At 42.8% G+C, this 19,147-nt stretch overlaps 1 protein-coding gene across 1 annotated transcript in view; it reads right to left on the bottom strand.

Annotated features, from left to right (window-relative positions):
* Positions 1-19,147, bottom strand: part of PTPRO (protein tyrosine phosphatase receptor type O) — a 154,843-nt gene that overhangs the window by 24,752 nt on the left and 110,944 nt on the right. The window contains 6 exon segments of the mRNA XM_075440599.1: positions 937-1,057; positions 2,464-2,596; positions 5,289-5,428; positions 9,004-9,124; positions 11,761-11,912; positions 17,382-17,493. Of these exon segments, the coding sequence (XP_075296714.1) occupies positions 937-1,057; positions 2,464-2,596; positions 5,289-5,428; positions 9,004-9,124; positions 11,761-11,912; positions 17,382-17,493 (779 nt within the window).

Here is a 19,147-nt window from a genome sequence, read left to right on the forward strand (position 1 = left end):
ATTGAGGGTTTGGGGAAACCTGCACAGTTCATTCAGGCCATAACATAACTCACATTAAAGTGAACTGTTACAGGGAAGGCCACCAGGAAAAGGAAACTGAATTTCAATATTCAGGTACAAATGATTGGTGCAGATAGCTGAAGGAACCACAGGTTCCATAAAAAACGGTTACCCCTACAAGATAATTTTTCTCTTCATCTGTATGACACAACAAATTGGGATCATTAACATTGTAGGTGAACAGCAGGATCTGAGATCCTTTCTGGATTTGTGGTTCTCAGTGTATATTTGACTGCACCCTGACTGTATAGAAAGACAAGATCTAGGTGACCTCATATGCTCTTTCTCATGCTGCAAGTGATCCTGTGGAAGGAAGCCCTTACGCATGCAGAATTGGGACAACTGGAAGACCAGGATTTGAGGGCAGACTGGCAAACGCTCTAGAGAGAGACTCTCTGGCCCCTGGGCACATCCTCCCTTGTCCTAAGGGTTTGGCTGCCAGGGCTCAGGTCTTACAAGGCATCCTGGACCTGAAGAACAAACCATCTTCTCCATTGATACGGAAAATCTCCTGTTTCAAACCACATGAAAGACTTGCAAAGCATCTTGACCTGCTGCTCGCACCCAGTTGCCTCAGATCCCAATTATTCTTTAGGTTCCTGACACAACTCTTTTGTAATAAATGACTCACTTCTTACAGACCCAGTCTTGCAAAGCTCAAAATGAGACAAGGGTTGCGGCTTCTAACTCAGGGCAAGTGATAAAGGGAGATGACATGCTACTCCTGAACAGCAGCAAGACAACTATTTTGAAGGCATCCTGTTCACAAGCATCTTGAGCAGCACCCATGCACACAAGCATCCTCAACTGCAACTACTGTCATGATGCGTTTGTTCTTGTCTGAAAGTTTTGGAATTAGCATGAACCTCGATTTACCTGGCCATTTGTAGATGCTTTCTCCTGAGTACAACAAGAGTCACCAGCAGCAGTCCAATCAGAAGGATACTTAGGATGGCTAACACGGAGATTACCACTACATTGGGATTCATCTCGGTGACTGTACATGCAAACAAGGACTCTTGGTTATTCATTTCAGAAATGCTGACAGTTTGGTGTGTGTCCCCCCCAACACCACCACCCCAAACATTGGTAAGTGTTATTTTTCTGAACTGATCTCATTCAGCCTGGAGCGCTACAGAGAGAAAAATCTACCGCTAGAGATAAAGGGAGGTTTTGACTAGTTATTGCTCTTAAAAAAATTACTGCGGGGAAATGACTTCACTCTGGCATTTTGTTAAAACTTTGGCATGTTCTGATTTTTTTTTTTTTTTCCTTTTTAACTGATATTCATAACACAAGAGAAAAGGGTGAAGGGAATATAAAATACAGATATTTATCACCATCTATGTCTCCAAAACACATTTCAGCTCTGAAGTTCTTCTTCAACAACAGTCCATATCTTTTCTGGCCCAAAAGCAAAATAACAGGCTGAGGCTCTGTAATACACTGGGTTGAAACTGGTTTAATTACTTTGGCAAATAAATTTTAACAAAATATTCTGTTTTAAATAAGAGCTGGAATCAGCTCTCTATAACAACACCTTGATTTATTTTTGTTCCATGTTACATGCTTATTGACCGTACTATGACGAGACCAGATATCCTGTTCTGCTCATTAGATAAGAAACCCTCTCTACTTTACTTACACAGAATAACTGTACATCCGCAGTCGTCTAGAGAAGCATTTTTTAGATAAAAAATCATGAAGATATTTAAGTTAAGTATCCAACATGGAACTCCAACATGGAGTGGTGCATAACGTACAGAACCAGTGACTAAAGCTACACAACTCCCTAACTAAGCAGAGATGACACCGATCGTTCTGCAGGGGAAATTTTAAAGAAAAGCCCAGAAGTCTGGGCAGCTCAACACTGATATTCTTTCTTCAGAGTCAGTATAGAGCCAGGCTTCAAAACATGCCCAGGGAAGCCTCTATCAGGAGCCATCCCTGCGAGGTGTGACTGCTCAAGCTCCTGTGGTGGCCTTTCTCCTTCTCTCTCACCACATCTCTGTTTCCTCCCTGAACACAAAAAGCGATTTCTTGCCTTAGAACCTTATAAATGTCATTTTCCTCTCATTTGGGCTTGCTGACAAGACATTTTTCTCCATAAATATCATCAAGCATTACCCTGATGTTCAGCCTTGACACCACTATCTAGGTCCCTGATCTCTAAAACCCAGTAGACAATTAAGTCTCTAGTTTATATATTTCAAAGTCAACCCCGCAGTAGGGATTTTTCTAAGGACTTTTTAAAGCTGCTTCCCTATCCCATCCATACCTGGCAGCCTTTCCATGATACAAACCACCCCTGGGGCCAGCATTACCAAGAGCAGCTTTGGAAAGCAAGAAGAAACAGATGTTGTAGCTGGGGGAGGAAGAAGAAAGCAGGGAAGTGCTCCTTACCCATGGTGGAAACCGCAATGAAAGTGGGGATGCTGGGGCTATTGTGGCTGAAGGTGGTCACACTGCAGTTGTAGGAAGTGGCAGGGGTTAGGCTGGAAATGGTCACTACGTGTGAAGAGACAGTGACAGGTTCCTGCAGATGTGGGAAAAAATGCAAAAAATTTTGTCTCTCCTGTAAACACAAGAGCACAAATCACTGCTCCCCTCTCCACCCACATACTAGACCAGCTAAAGTCAGATCTGGTGAAAGAAACCAGCACTTCGAAACTCAGGGAAGGTAACCAGGGTCTGCCCTTGAAAATAAACAGGTAGCCCAGCAGTCTGGCAGAAGAGGGGAGAGGAACGGGGGTGAAAATAGCAGCAGGAACAGCCCAGAGCACACCAAGCAGCCTCAGGACCCCTTGGGGAGGGCAGAGGGTGCCTTGAAGGGGGTTGGTCAGGCACTTGCATGGTGGGGGAACGCGCTGTGAACCCCAGGACAGCCCCAGCGGTGGGCAGAGCTCGTGAGCTCTGGTTACTAAGCCATACAGGTAGGAGGAAAATAAAGGCATTTTTATTCGCAGTGTGGCCAAGGTAGTCACAATCTCCACACCTTCGTATGAGTATGTGTCATCTCTACCTCTGAAGCAGTTCCTCCGCATGTGAAGAGCTAACAGGCTTTCACATGGCCAAGGTGAAAAGCAAAGCTAGAGCAACGCCTTTGGGTAATAACCATGCTCAGACATCCCATACCTCAGTTTTTCTAGGTAGTAGAAACCCTTGACATAACATCTTTTTACAACGGTTTAATTACTATGTCCCTGGTAAACAATTTTGTGTTTCATAAATGCTCATATGGCAAAAGAAAACAAATACACCATATGCATTGACTTAAAGATGTAGCTCCTTAAGATCCTCAGAAGCTTTTCCGTGCTCTCCAGCAGAACCAAGGGTGGGTTGCAGATGAGAAAACAGGGACACTGAGCCAGTGGTTTAGAAAGGGAACAAGCAGAAGTTTTATGAACGAACTTGCTCTGGATGGGGAACGCAAGATCCTGTAGCAAGTCCTGAGCACTGGACTTTTGTAGTGGCCTGTTGTCATCCATGGGATCCTTCTAGACTAGCAAGGGTTCCTGTTGCAGCGCAGTTCTGAGATGTCACACAGGTGAAATCACATGTATATGAGTGTAAGGGAGGAGACTTTGATTCCCTGAGCTGAAAGGAGGGGCCACAGTTTGGCAACTGGGCTTGCTTGGATGTTATCCATTTTCCCCTCTGGGAAATCTAAATTAGTCAAGCAAAACTCAAGATGTTCAAACCTGGAAAGCTGTTGCTTTTCATTTTGCTGATTTTAAAATGGAGGAAAGGGACAAAAACATTCATGTAATTATCATGGAATATCACAAGCAGAGAATTTTCACCAGTCTAATGGGAAATCATGCCTGTTCACTGTTCAAAAAGGAGCCCTTCCCCTTTTTTCACAGACAGAAAAGAGTAACGAATCTAATGAGAAGTGAGCTGACAATCTCTGTGCATTTCCCAGTGCCAGATGCTCATGTCAACAAATGAGACACTGACTGAAGCTCCTGCCAAATGGAGCAGTCTTTTCCTGATGTTCTTAAAACACATCTGCTCTGCACTGAAGCTGCAAATCCTGTGGTACCTTCCTTGCCTAATCACATCACTATTTTGAATCTCTGCTAAGTGGATAATGACTTCATGATCATTAGCTATTCATTGTGAAAAAGCAGGAATCTAGATGTCAAATCCAAACTATCCAACAGATTAAAGTTCATTTAAACACATTTTTTTTTCCTTAAGTCAGTGCCTTTCTCAATTTAAAAGGAATATTAAATAATTCAGACTGGTCTTCCATAGGATTAAAAAGTTTATATGTCTCCTTTGGGATAATCAGTTGTCTGAATGGGTTATTTTTTACTTTCTTCTGAATGGTTCCCCATTTTGTGTGACAGTTCACGTGAGAGAATGATGTTGCATGGTATGTAATCACAGTGATTCACTATACCATCAGCTAAACCACAAAGTAAGCCTCATATGTTGCACAGCATTGAATGGCAATGAATTAAACCTACTACTGCTCTACTCTTCACTGAACAATGTTACCAGTCTAAACCCTCAGATATTCAGGTGTCCTCTGCGCACAGGTACTTAGCTGGACAGAGAGAAAAGGAGGTTCATTTGTGAGGCTGAGAAGGTGGACCTCAAAGAAAATACCCTAATAGACAAGATCCATGAGAGGCAGCCACATTTGGAGCATAAAGGTACTCTCTGAAAAGCAATGCAGGTCCTACTGAAGTTCAGTTAATGGTTCTCAAAACCAGGAATAAAGTAAGCCAGAAATAATAAAATGCTACATAAAAGATCTCATGGCACCCAAGTATGTCTATTTTTTTTTTCCTTATCAAGCTACCTGACCATTTTTCCCTTCCTGCCCACCGATATTCCCTTAATTTTGTGGTCTTTTAGGTTTTGCATGGTATAGTACAGCCTTTTTCTTGAGTAGCCAAAAACTGACACACTGTTGGATGCACATAGCTTCTGTCCAACTAGTTATAATCTCATCAATAAGACAGAAGCCAATTTTAATATTGCAAAATAACAAACTATTTCAGTATCTGAAATGCTTTAGTAGTTTAGCTTTTAAAGGTTTAGTTCTGAACCACCTTACCACATTTGGTTTCATGATCTGACCTGTGCACCGAGCATAAGATGTCATCTGGCTTTACACACAAATGCTAAGCAGCAGACATCAAACTAGAAAGATGCAAGACCCAGTCTCAGTTTCAGAGATAAAGAGCAGAAACAATGAAGAGACGCTTACATACCTGGACTTTTGTTTCCTGACCAGATCCAGCCTGCTGGCAGTAGACTTCAAAGAAATCGGCCACTCCTTCTTCCACCCACAGCAGAGTCACAGAGGTCTGAGTCTTGTTGACAGCAAACAGTGATTTTGGAGGGGCTGGTTCTGGTTAAGAGAAAATCTCCTTTTATTAAGTTTATTTTTAAGTTTCCAGAAAACTGAGAAGAGGAAGCCTCGAACAAAACTGAAAGCAGTGCCTGATGCCCTTCTGTCTCTCATTTCCTTCAGATCAAGCCTGCCAATGTAAAGCCCTGCCTCTCATGATGGTAAACCACCCCTGTAAAATGGGAAGATGATGAAGTGTCTTGGTTTTTCTTCTCTATTTAAACTGTTCTCTGTTTGGACAGTTGGATAATTAGTTCATTTTCCTTTTCAGCAGAGCCCTTGTTTGAGGATGACCAGTGTATTCTATTAATAGCACGATGTTAACAGAAGCTCTTTTGGGAGAAGATGGCTGCCCACCTGTTAGCAACACTTCTAGCCCGAGAAAGCTTTGCTTCACAAGGCCTGCCCTAGGAGATAACAAAGAAGCAGCTTCCCACAAGCGAAGGCCACCTAGGTTAATTTAATTTGTAGCAGAGGTAATATTTAGTCATCTAGCAGCTTAAAAAAATCTTCTAGTCTTGTTTTTTTTCCTAGGCTAATATTTAAGAGCCATTGGGTCTGCACTCATTTCAGTCAGCTGCAGGAGTTCTCTCTCTTCACTGAATGCAGAGGTCCAGATTTCAGGGGTCTTCAATTTATTGCTTTGATTTTTGTTGCTGTTGTGCTGGATGAACTGGCGATGGGCAAACACATACGAGGGACAGAGGTTTCTGTGTGGCGAGAAGGAGACAACCCTGTGATAAAAGGACTATTGGGGGGTCTCCTGGGAGAGATGGCACCAGAGATACTATGAAACATGGCTGAGGGTCTGCACCCAGCACCCCTGGCTCCACATGGGGTGACCTCGGCTGTCCCCTCCAGGGCCACCTCCCCACCCACAGACCCTCGTGGCTGGATGCACAGCAGCCCACGGCAGGCCACAGTGACCTCCAATGGAAGCCATCCCTCACTGCCACCCCACCTGAACCAACCTGGAGCGTGGAAAGCACAGGAGAGCAGGAGAGGAAACCTTGAGGGGCAGGGAGAGAAGCAAACAGCATAGACACGGTGTAGATGTACTTTTTTCCCAAGATTATTTAAAAACCAAGGCTCGATCCTGATTTTCGTCCTGAAGACCTCACACGGTGGGTACTGGCAATCCCCAGCTTTCAATGCCTCAGGCATCCTGGGCCCCTTTGGTTTGCCTTCAGAGAGTGCGAAGTTCTGGTTCTACATTTCCAAACTGTTCTCCAGAGTTTTCACATTCCCTCATCCATGGACGTTTAATAAAAGATGTCATTCTCCAACAATGACCCGATTCCAGGATCCTGACACACTACACGCAACGTACTGTGTACAACAACATTTTGCTCTTTTTTTTTCCCTTCACAATTTGTTATTCTAATTCTGTGAGATGTTGTCACAGGAACCTGGACGCAATGTGTAAGATCCGCCCCCAAAAAACTTGGCACAAAGGACTCGCCAAGTGGTTATAGACATTCTGGAGATGTATCCGATCCTCAGACAATCAGATCAGTGTTCTAGGGTTGGAGGTTGCCAAGATTATATCGGCATTAGGCAAAGAGCTGGGTAGGGACTGAGGCACATTCATGTGGCTTCTTCTGTGTCACGAGGATTGCAGTGCACATGTTGTTCCAGCACTACACAGGAAAGCGTCCCTCTCCCTTAATTACACCCATATATCCACTCTTGGATTCAAAAACACATTCTATCCCTCAGTCCAGGTAAAAAATGGCCTCCATTAAAATATGAGTTTTGCATTTGGGCATCATCCCAAGCAAATCCTCCTTTTGCCTCCAGCAAATGGCTTTATTTTTCTGCAAGTGGAAAGTTGCCAGGATGAAGCATCCTGGAGGGAAGAACATTTGGCAGGAATGCTTAAGTGACTGCCAAGTGCTGAGTCGTCTATCACTTAGAGTCAGTTCCCACTACTGCTAATTACAATTCCCATAGCTCCCTCAGAAACAGAGACAAGGAAAACCTCTGGTAAAATGTCCTTACCATTGTCTATTCAAAGTACAAACAGCATAAAAAAAAAAAAAATCCCAACCGAAAAAACAAACCAACAAAAAACTCATACCCAGAAGCCTGGAAGTGATTTATTGAAATGGAATTCATTCCACCTTCTCTTTGTTGTCAACGAAGGAACAAGAGAAAAATACCTATCCCAGTTCAGTAAGAGTCTTCCTGTCCATAAGCAAAGAACAGGAAGATACAACTAGGCTGCAAGGTGTACAACATGAATAACTCATGGCACGTGTGGACCTGTCTGAAAGACAAAGCTAGCTGGTATTTTCAAATACCCCCTGAAACATCTGGACAATGGTAGCAGGGGGATATACTCAGCCTCACACATCCACCCACTCAGTCCTGGGAAAAAATGCACACAGCTAACTCTGTGCACAGACATAACTCGTGGGGTGCACAGTGGACAGGACTTGCGTACGGAACGGAAATTCCGTGGAATTTGTCTACATCTTTCAAATATTCCCTTTGGTAAAAAGACCTGGAAGAACTTCAGATTGTTGTGGTTGCACTGCTTGCCCCAGCACTGTTCACGAGATTTGAGTAAGAGCTATTGAGAAAGACAAATGGACGATTGCTTCAAGCCCTCTAATTCAATTAGAAATTATGGAGCGCTTTAAATTTATTTCTTTCACTGTCACTCACAAAAGGTTTCTTACGCACATAGAGAAGATAATCCAGTGTAAAATTACTAACTCTTCTTTACCCACCTTAACAGTGGAGTTAATGCCTGTAAAAGCCATTAGGGACACTTCAAAATTTCACAGCTTTAGTTAACTAGGGCTCAACAATTCTACGTGCGTGCAAAAATGAAGCAAAATCTCTTAAAGTACAGTGGTGTAGTGTTCAGTCTTCCTCACAGGTAAAGGAAGATGTTAGGCATAAAGTTATATTTTAAAGTTTTACCCTAAGGAATAAGTTTTCAAGTCTTTTTGTTTGTGTCTTTGAGTAGATTACATGTATTTCTCTTAGGATGATGCTGGGTTCCACAGCCATAAATCTGATGTTTTTGTAAAGAGCATTGTCATTGATTTGTATTTAAGGGCACATTTTTGCTGTTGGAAGACTATGGAGATGTCCAGGGAGAGAGGAGAGAAGACAGGAAACCAGACCAGGTGGCAGAGTGTAGACCCAGAAATTGGCTTGTCAAAAACAAATAAGGTTCTGTTTCGTGTTGAAAAGTTCAGCTGTGAAGCCTGAGTCACTGTTCCCAAAACCTGCCTGTGTTCAAGACCTTAGGGAAGCAAATACGAAGCAGAGCTGTTCTCCCAGTCAGGCCTTAAGTGGCTTCCACTCTCCCACTTCCACTCACAGTCAGATTCTGCCGCTCTGGCTTCTCTTGAGTCACACTGCTTTAGGGGAGTAGCTTCACATACAGGAACGAGACAATCTTCGCAGCACGGGGTGGTGAAAACTACAGCTTCGCAAAAGAAACGCGGTCGCAGGTACGCGACACTGAAACGAGGAAGACGCTGAATCTGCCGACGGTTACTTTTACAGTCAAATAAGAGGAGGAGTCAGTTTATAATTTACAAACTAGCATTTCTTACCCAATTTCACAAGCTGGGGCAGGGAAGTATTGCTGCCTCTTTCAGTACAAGCAGTCACTGAAAGGTTGTAAATGTCCCCCGGAGGCAAGCTCAACACTGCAGTCATCGCATTACGTGTTACCTACAATAATTACAGACACCAACTGCTAAATATGAGCCAAACCAGATATCCTTCTTCTAAAATTAGTCTGGTCACTTAATATACTACAAAGAAAGTTCTGTGCATCACAGCAGATGTCTTCTGCATAGTCTGGACTTGCTACATGAACCAGTTCCCACTGGCACTGTGGAAAGCCATAACGTGCAACAGAATATCACAATGTAAAAAAAAAAAGCCAGTCTTAGGCTGTATGTTCTATATGGCCAGTGAAAATTTAAGGAAGAAAGAAAAATCTCCCTCACACCAATGAGAGTACTCTTGCATCTAGGTTTTCCAAGTTGTGCAAAATGCTAAACAAGCCATGGATTTGAGTCCATTGCAGTTTTAGAGGAACTTAAAACAGGTCAGATATCTCTAAGAAGAGTACACAAGACACATCTAGGCAAGCCTTTAGACAGTCCAAGAACCTGCAAATTAAATCTGGCTGGGCAAGTCTAACACCCACCTGGAGACCTGTTGACTTGACAATAGACCTCATGGCCTGACTTCAGTCATCTGCAAGTTTGAAACCAGATATGATCAAAAACCAAGCTGAGCTTCAAAAGATTGTGAATGAGTTCTTCCTATTCTTTTATGGGTGAGTAAGCTCCCCACTTCTCCAGGGCCATGGAGAAGGATGCAGAACTCAGATACTGCAACAGACTCTTTTCAGAGTGCTTGTAGACTATCTGCAAAGGGCACATTCAGGAATCTCATACTGATTTTCATAGTCACTTAATTTTCAGGCTGATGTTTTCATTTTCAAGAGAAACAGACAGTTCTGAATAAAGACTAACAGGATTATCCACATTATTTTCATCACTTCTCTAAAAACTGACCAACTTCTACAGAGTCTTGGGAAGCACACACATAGCAGGAAAAAAAAGTCATCACTGCCTGATAGTTTTACCTATTTATTTTTGTAATCCCACAAGAAGAACAACTGTAATAACAATCTTAATAAATCAGATACAGACTATAATATAGCATGATTTCTAAAGGAAACTATATCTGAAAGTGACTAACGGAATTTAGTAGAACAGGTACACCCTGAAGCCTGCTAGCATGTACCCGTATACACAAATATGAGCAGGACCATAAAAGTTAGCTAAAAATATTGCTGCAGGAATTTCCTAAAGAATACTTAATGGGTTCCCTTGTCCTGAACATAATATAAAGACAAACATTTCTAAAGACTTTCCTAAAGCTTCGAAGTTTTATTTGCAGATATATTCTATCATAGGTACCCTCTAGTTTCAAACTTTTAAAAATATAAAATTACATATTCAATACTAATTTTAGTTCAATTTCATATTCAATGCTTATTTGAAATTTACTTGATCTAAGATCTCCATGTTCAATGAAATTTAATGGCACAGAAATCAGATGTGTCCTGTAAAAATAATAACCTTACAAAGAACATGACTTTTGGAAGGAAGAGAGTGGAGCACAAGTTTTTTAGAATTCAACTGCTAGAATATTTTATTTGTAGGAAAAAAAATTAAAACGTAGAGTTTTTCTTCCTCATTTGAAACAAAGATCCACATATTGGAAGTTCCTGCTATTCAGAAACGTCATGTTTTTCACGCTTCTATTAATCATGTAATTAGATTCATGCTGCAGCAAGCTCCAGATTGGTGCACTCTCGCAGCCACGAGGAATCCAATGAAAGCTAGCATGCTCCATAAAAATCCAAACGAAAATTGCAGCTGAATTTGCACTTAAGCTGAAAATCCACTTCCAATTCAGCATTTGCTGAGCCTTCAGCTATAAAAGGGAATCCCTTCCCTTGAAAAAGACCAGACACTTTCTCCCTGTCACCGGTTTAAAGGTCAATAGTGGTGTAGAAGACGGCCACAGGGTGTATGAAGCTACCTTGCTGGCTGTATACACTCCTGCGCTGCAGTGCTCCACCACCACTTCAAACACTTCTCACTGTACGGCCAGGGGCTGCTCTTTTGCTTCGGGTTAAACACGTGTCTCAGTACCCTGCAGCAGCATGACTAAGCCATAACTGGAAACCCCAGATTTCTTTTTCCAAGCGATTTTTAAATGTGCTCAAAGAGTTCAAGAGAATGTGCCAAGAACACAACATCTGGCAAGTCTTCTAAGAAGTGCACACGTTCTGGGTGAAATCCTCATCCCACCAGTCAGTCAAAGTTGTAGTCAAACAGTAAATGAAAACCACATAATTTATAAGGATGTCTGTTTCATAAAGTAAGAAAATGGGAAGTGATAGCACCTGGCCTGAACGAACTAAAAAACCTCAGCCAGCAGCGTAGTCTAGTTATTACTAAATAGAAATTGAAATGACCATATCTATTCACTCAAAAATACTCTTTACATTTTATTGTCTGCAGCTCAGAAATTTAATAAGCTATTTTAAAATTTTCATGTAAATTATCAACAATTGCGTTGGATCACCACAGAATCATTTTATCCACTGGCTGTTTTGCGAGCTTAAGTATTTGGAAGTGTGTGCTACCACTGTGAAATAACTTTAACTGATCAGGCTTCTACCAATCTTAATCAACTTGCTTAAACTTTGTAATACAAAGTTATCAACTCCGCAAAAAAGATACAGTGAAATGAGCAACACCTTCCCCACTCATACTTACACTCTTCTTGACTTTTTTCTTTCCTTCTGCAACCACCATCCAGTGCAGCATCCTGGAATGAGAAAGGTCAGTACCATCTCCTCCATAGCTCCAGGTGACGTACAAAAGGTGGTTGTAATATTCTACGGAGGTAATCTCGGGTGCCACTGGTGCTGAAGGAAGAAGGAAAACGTATTACACACAGGGTCTAACACAGCTGATTACAAGTCCAGTAATAAACTTCTGCCAAAGGATACTGCTGGGAAGAGAGGATCACAAAGATAGCAGAAACATATTAGTAAAAGCATCTGAGCCCTAGCTGAAAGAAACAAAAAATGGCACTTAACCTCGGGGATATCTGGAACAAAAATATACTTTTCTTTGCAATCTTTCAGTTAAAAACAAACAAACAAACAAATGTGACGCTACTGGCTGAATATAAACCATTTTTTGAGTCAGGTTAAAAGCCTCAGATACCACTTCACTGTGTTGTAACACTGAAAAGAAATGACATTCAGTGACAAATAAATAAGAGTTGTCACACTGAATAACTTGGAAGGCTTTTCCACAGGAAAAAAACATCTTCTCTTCACTAAGCTTGCATCTTCCTAGGAGGAAAAGTCCCAAACCTGAAGTTTTCCAAAGAATATCTTTTTGCATGAAAAGTTATGGCCAGTTTTGTTCCCAGGGTGAAAGTCCCACGATCACAGCAGGCAGCTGTCAGCTGACAAGCCGCCTGAGCAGCAGGCCTCTAGTCTTAGAGGCATATGGCAGCTATGGCATTAGGCAAGGGAGCTGTTGTCCCTCCTCCTCCTCCACACACCCAGCTCCTGCCCAGCCCCGCCAGCCCATCCGAGGGCTGCGCCCGCGCTGGAGCTGCCAGCAAGGCCTCGGCTCCCTGGGCAGCCCAAGAAGAAACATAGCAACCTCCAGAGCAACTCCTCTCCTCCTCAATACATAATTCTTTTATATATAATGTTATAATGATTATAAAATCAATAATACCACCTTAAATAGGTATTTAAGACAAGCAAGAGAACCATCTCCTGGAGGTGCCTCTCTGTTAATTGCAGAGGGAGTACAGCTGATCAGCTCACCCTGATTCCCTAATTTGGAGGTGCGGGTCCGCAGTTAGGATTTAACTTAAAACCGAGCGGAGATCCAAAACTGAAAGCCAGAGATTGGTAACGATCACAAGCCCCCTTCTCCAAGGGCTACCCGTGGGATAACCAGGATAAAGCGGGGAAGCGCATGAATCCCTGCGCTTGGCAGGTTCTTTAGGAGCGCCGCGGGGAAAACGACACGGACCGATGCATCTTCCTCTGAGCAAGCCCCGCCGGGTCCGCCCTGTTCGTGCGAGGGGCCCTGGGTGCCGTCGGAGCCCCCCGGGTGCCGGGCAGGGGAGCAGGGACGCCGGACGGCACCGGAGCTCGGGTCTGTTTGCAGGGGCCACGAGATGTCAGTGCTGCTCTGACGAAGGCTCCCACGACTTTTGCATCGAGACGTTCGTGAGAGAACAGATTCGCTGAAGTAATCGCTGAGGAAGGCAGCAGATACAACACACGGGCAATTTAGAGCCATTCAGAAACGTTTAGTAAGACTTCTCTCTCAAATTAATCTTGAAAATGTCCTTCTATGCTGTTGAGAGGAAGCAACATTATTTAGCATAAAATATTTAAAGTAACGCTTCTTTTAATTTGTAGAGTTCCCGGTCCATCCCTACACAAGGACTGCGTATTCCTTAGAATTTAAGGTCATGAGTGGCATGAATCTTATACGCCAATAATCATTTCCTCCTATACCTATTGATACTTGCTTTCCTTCTTCATGTTCCCACAGCTGCTTGCTTTAGGCATCTGGCAGCGAACCCCTAGGATGTCTGAAGGGAGACGAAGGGCCAGGGCTTGCACGCTCGGCTCCCCTAGCACCACATTCCACTGGGAGCCGAGCAGTACGGACAGGCTGTAGGAAGCTACATCCCATCGCTGACCTGGCCCAAAGCGAGAGCTGAAAGCACCCATGGGACCAAAACCCAGCAGCTTCACAACAGACGTGATACTCACCAACAGTCTGTCTGTCTGACTCTTTTTGCTTCTCCAAAGTTAAAAACATTCTCATCGTAAAAGGAAATGGTGGTGGTTTAAAGTGCCCTTGCTTATGATTACTTTAAACCCAGCTGTTCACAGCAGGTGGCATTAAAAACTCACTGCTCACCACAGCCACGCTGGCAGCACCACAGTCTCTCCCTGCATTAAAACAACAGCGTGCAACTGTTGCTGCAGGAGCCGGAGAGGACAGATGCTGTTTCTGAGAGGTCTTTGGGATCGCCCAAATCTCCCCCATTCTCTTGGGGACATCTGACCAGCTGCCATGGAAGAGAGCTATATATCATCTGGTCTCTTCTAATACCTTTTTCATTCCAAGCGCTGCAGCTCAGTAAAGCCCCAGCCTAGCTACACAGACTCCACAGGAGCAGTGGGATCCTGCGTTAGGGACATGATTTGTCTTCTCTGAGCTTGTTGCCAGGTGTGGTCCCCAACTCCTTTTTTCCTTCTGCTTTTTTTTTTTTAAAAAATGTTCCCGGTGCAGAGGTTAGCTTTCTAGTTATATACAGAAGACCTGACAGATGGTGTATTGTCAAGAAGACTACAAAACTTTCATTCTAGTATTTTAAAATATAGGGATTTTTGGTATGGGGTTTTCTTTGTATGAATTGCTGGCAACCCATGCAGGGGAGGTAGCGTTGCTCAGAATGATGTAGAAAGGGACCAAGTGCTTCATAAAACCACCTGTCCTCTCTCTGGGAAGAAAGGGGCTGAGGGTGATAAAGGAGTCTGCAGTCCCCTGGTAACGTGAAAGAGCGACAAGCAACACCTACTGGGGACAAATATTTCAAACCTGCAGACATGAAAAATTGGCATGCCACTTCCTCAGAAGTCAGCCTGACAGCAGCCCCTGGACAAAGCCAAAGAGACCTCCCATAATAAGGCAACCAGAGGACACGAGTGTATTTCATGCTCACATTCAGTGGTGACCATCTATCGATAAGTGCTTGTAATTCGATCAAATCAGAGTTGTTTGTTAGGACTCCTCCCTTAAAATGCTGTGATCTGGCTCACTGCTACGCAACGTTTTCATCAATAGTCTGAAGGTAAAAGCACCGCTGATGAACCATGCAGGTAACATGGCAACCGGCAGAGGAGTGGAGGATTTGGACGGGGCCGTGATTTGAATTATTGGCCCCTACACTGGGCCTGCTCAAACTAAACGTATTTCAAAGCGCCAGGTGCAAAGTGGAGTCTTTAGGAAAAACACATGCAGACAACACTTCCCCAATGACAAATTCTGGAAAGCAGCTACCCTAGGCAGGAGTCAGAAGCCACAGAATAGAAGCAAATCAACACAGACCTCCAGTGTGATGCCACAGCAAATGCAATCATCTAGATGCACAAACAGGAGAGCATTGAATAGCGAGCTGATTTTGCCTCTGTAGGAGTATTCAGCAGGCTGGCATTACACTTTCAGCTTTCACATACTTTGGTAAAGACAGTAAAAATCAGAGAGGCAGAATGGGGAAAAAACGTAACATGACAAACTGCCTCACTGTGAGAGCACCTGAAGAGTTCAATGGAAGCAATTTATCAACAGAACAGAGTGAACTAAATCCTGTATAGAGAGGGAAAAAAAAGCTTTACATCTCTTCAAACAGTAAGAGAAAAGTGTAACAAGAATGATGGACTGGATATTAAAACTAGAAAAATTCAGATCAGAAGCAAAGGATAAACCTTTGATAATAAGAGGACATAAGCAATGGTACTACTTTCCAGTTGGATATTTTCCAGATATTTTCACTTAAGACCAGATGACCTTTTCAAAGAGAGGTTTTGCCAATCACAAGCGGATGACAATATCTAAGAGATGAAACCATTTCTGATTTTGTCTACATCTGCTAGTTAAGGAGTTGATCCATGTTTCATCTACTAGCAGTCACAGTCTTTACTTTCCCCATACAGAGATCCAGACTGATCCTGACGATGGCTTTTATTTTGGAATAACCTTTATCTCCCTAATTCCGGCTGCAGGTTTCTGGAGACACAATATCGACGTGTGAGGGCCCCACTGGAACATTTCCACTCTAAATACTGAACCTGGTACCCAAATCAGTTAGAAAAGACATTTCTTCCCTCATACAGCAACCAACCAGCTGGAAAATTGCTCCCTTACAGTGCTACAGAAAAGCTGACTGATGCCAAAGGACAATGAATATCCCTGGAGACCCTTCACGGGGCCCCGGTGGGTGCTATGAGTTTCTGATACACTGGAAAAGCACCAGAATTTGTCAGCAGTGTAGCTTGGGATCAGCTGTCTCAGGATGGGAGGGTTTCTGCTGACTTCAGTGGAGTTAGGACTCAACCCACTAATAGTTTTTCTGTCATGGCTCTGTTGAGCACAGGCACTATAGTAATCATCATTGCAAATGGGTCTTAATCAGTTCCTTCCTCAGATACACCCTTCTAACCTCTCGCCAAAAAGAAAATCTGGGATCAGGCTAGTATCCGTTTTGGAGGGAGTGGCTGGGACCTTGTAGGCTGACTTTCCTCATAATTTAATTTCTACATCTAGAAAAGAGGAGCAGGTCATACCTTATTTCCTTTCACAGTGCATCTGAATTATTTACTGCTCTCAATCACCTTCTGCAAGGTGAACTAAACAGCGGTGCATAAAAGTAAGACGATTCAATAGGGAAACTTGACTTCACCAGCCTGGATGCCAGGAACATGCGGCAAGGCACTAACAGGACCTCTCACATGCTGTTCCCTCTACGGCTGATCTAGTTGACACACGGAAGATTCAAACCCAAAGTATTTGACAAGAGACCACGGAGTGTGTTAAATGCAAGGCCAGCCCCAGAGGGCGATCCATGTGGTTACATCAATTCACTGCAGCTGAGAATCCGGATTACGACTTACTTGCCAGCACCAGTTTCCCAAGGCCAACCTACCCAGCGCAGCTGCAGTGCCTTGATTACAGGAGCACCTTTCTCTCCTCACAGCAAGCAAGTGAAAAACATCCAGCAGAAAAGGCAAAGCTAGAGGACACGAATAATGTGCTACTGAACATCCTCCTCGCCTCCGTCTGCCTAAACGTGCGGAGCTCTACTCCATGGCAGCTAAGGTGCGGTCACGGCCTGATCTGTGGATTACTGGGAGGGGGTAAAAGCAGCAAAAAGCATCTGGAAACATTGCAAATATATGGAAAAATGTTTCATAATATTACCAAACTGAAGCATGCAGATTACGTCTTTACTCATTAACTTCTCAATGTGTAAAACATACAGTGTCGTAAAAGATAAGCAGGATCACTAGCCTTCACTGGAGCGCTGCATTCAGGTGATGGAGAAGACAGGAACAGACCAAAAACTGTGCTTTGCACAGGAAAATTATACATATTAACTTAAAGCAGGCCTCAGAGCTTTGCCTAAAAAAATAAAACAAACAAAACAACAAAATCCCAAAACCCCCACTTAGCTGTTCAACACCCTGCCTCGCAAGCCCGTGCAGGTGAAACGCAACACCTAAGCCATACTTTCATCAGTTCTGCTCCCAGGAGCGTTTCCACAGTCTTTTCAGGCGGCTGCTTACCTGTTATGAAGCTGATGGTGGAGCTGTCACAGCAGCTCAGCTCTGGGTCGCCCCAGGTCACCATGGTGACCCGGAAATTGTAATACCAAGCAGGCAGCAGGTTAGCTATCCTCTGTACAGGGACAAAAGACAAACAGCAGCTCAGGAGAAAAATCACCATCATGAGGTGAGACTTCTAAAATACAACAATATTTATAAATCTAGAGCCCAAAATAAAACAATATTTCTAAATCTAGTGCCCACACTCATCTTACTGAGCTCTCGTTCCTTAGTCCAGTGGAAATCTCTGAAATTTGGCACTTGAATTTATTAAAATATCTGTGCAGCAAGAGCAAACACAGCTGTGACGGCTCCGCTCTCATCCACACGCACATGGTCCCAGGCCCTACGCACCACGGGAACCTCTCACTGATTTCCAGGGCAACGAGAATGATTCCTGCAGAGCAATCTTCCATCGCAAAATTCTGAAGGTAGAATATTTAACTGGAAAATGTCGGCTTTTCTATTTTGATTAAATAGGGTTTGAGGATACATTAGAACCAATGTTTTCGACTCAGCTATTGTCACTTGAAAAGACTTCCTTTTTTTCCAATTTTCAAAGTGTATTTCACTTTGTATTATCATTTATTATAAATGAAATATGAATGAAACATAAATGACTTATGAGACATAAATTATATACATAAATAAAAATATAAATGAGGATCTAATATAGAATATAAACACAGACATAAATTAAGCATAACATGTATCATATTTTATACTATAATATTGTGTGTAATATTTAAGTTAAAATTCAAATACTTCCATTGACAGAACAAAACACTTCAAACATTGCATTTTATGTTTAAATGAAAAGCCTTGGATATCATTAAAATTCAAAATAAATGCAAGTTGTAAATAATGAACATTTTCAACAAATCTGAAATGGATCTTTTTACAGATCTCTGCTGTTTGCAGTGGCCTTTTTTTCCTAGATACTACAAAGCAATCCAAAGACAGGGTTTGTGGACTATTCTCTTTATGCTTTTTAGAAAAAGTTGGATCAAATTAACATCAAAACCTTGAGGATGCTTGGACTTCTGACGTGCTCCTGGTTTAATACTGAAAATACCAACATTGCTTTGAGAATTTTAAAATAAGATGCAGAGCGTAAAATGAACTAAGCAGCAAAATACAGTGAAAGGCCAAATTCTGTTCCAAAGGTTCTCATCAAGTGATAACCCTTCAGGAAACAATTTTTTTACTAAGCTGTAAGACACCTTGATTTTTTTATTCCCCTGCCTTCTCATTGGGCTTGACAACCACTCAGAAATGTCAGTATAGACTCATAAAATCATAGAATGATTTGGGTTGGAAGGGACCTTAAAGATCATCTGGTTCCAACCCCCCTGCCATTGACAGGGACACTTCCCACTAGACCAGGTTGCTCAAAGCCCCATCCAACCTGGCCTTGAACACTGCCAGGGAGGGGGCAGCCACAACAGACTATAGATCTGTAGATCATAAGGAAATTTGTGGGACATGGTGGGGTTCTGGAGCATCGCTACAGAACCCAAACAAAAGATCACCAATACCTACGTGTACAATTAAATGCCGGAAGAGAAGAACAGGCAGACATTCTTTTTCTAATTCCGGCTTACTCTTTAAAATTATTCAGTAAGTAATGCTCACTTTAGCTGATATATGGCATTGTCACATTTCAGACTGAAATTAAGAGAAAGGAATTTAATTTGGCTTCCTTGAGCAGGATTTGCAACAGTAAG

This window comes from Opisthocomus hoazin, chromosome 1 (assembly GCF_030867145.1).
Source record: "Opisthocomus hoazin isolate bOpiHoa1 chromosome 1, bOpiHoa1.hap1, whole genome shotgun sequence".
Taxonomy (NCBI): Eukaryota; Metazoa; Chordata; class Aves; order Opisthocomiformes; family Opisthocomidae; genus Opisthocomus; species Opisthocomus hoazin.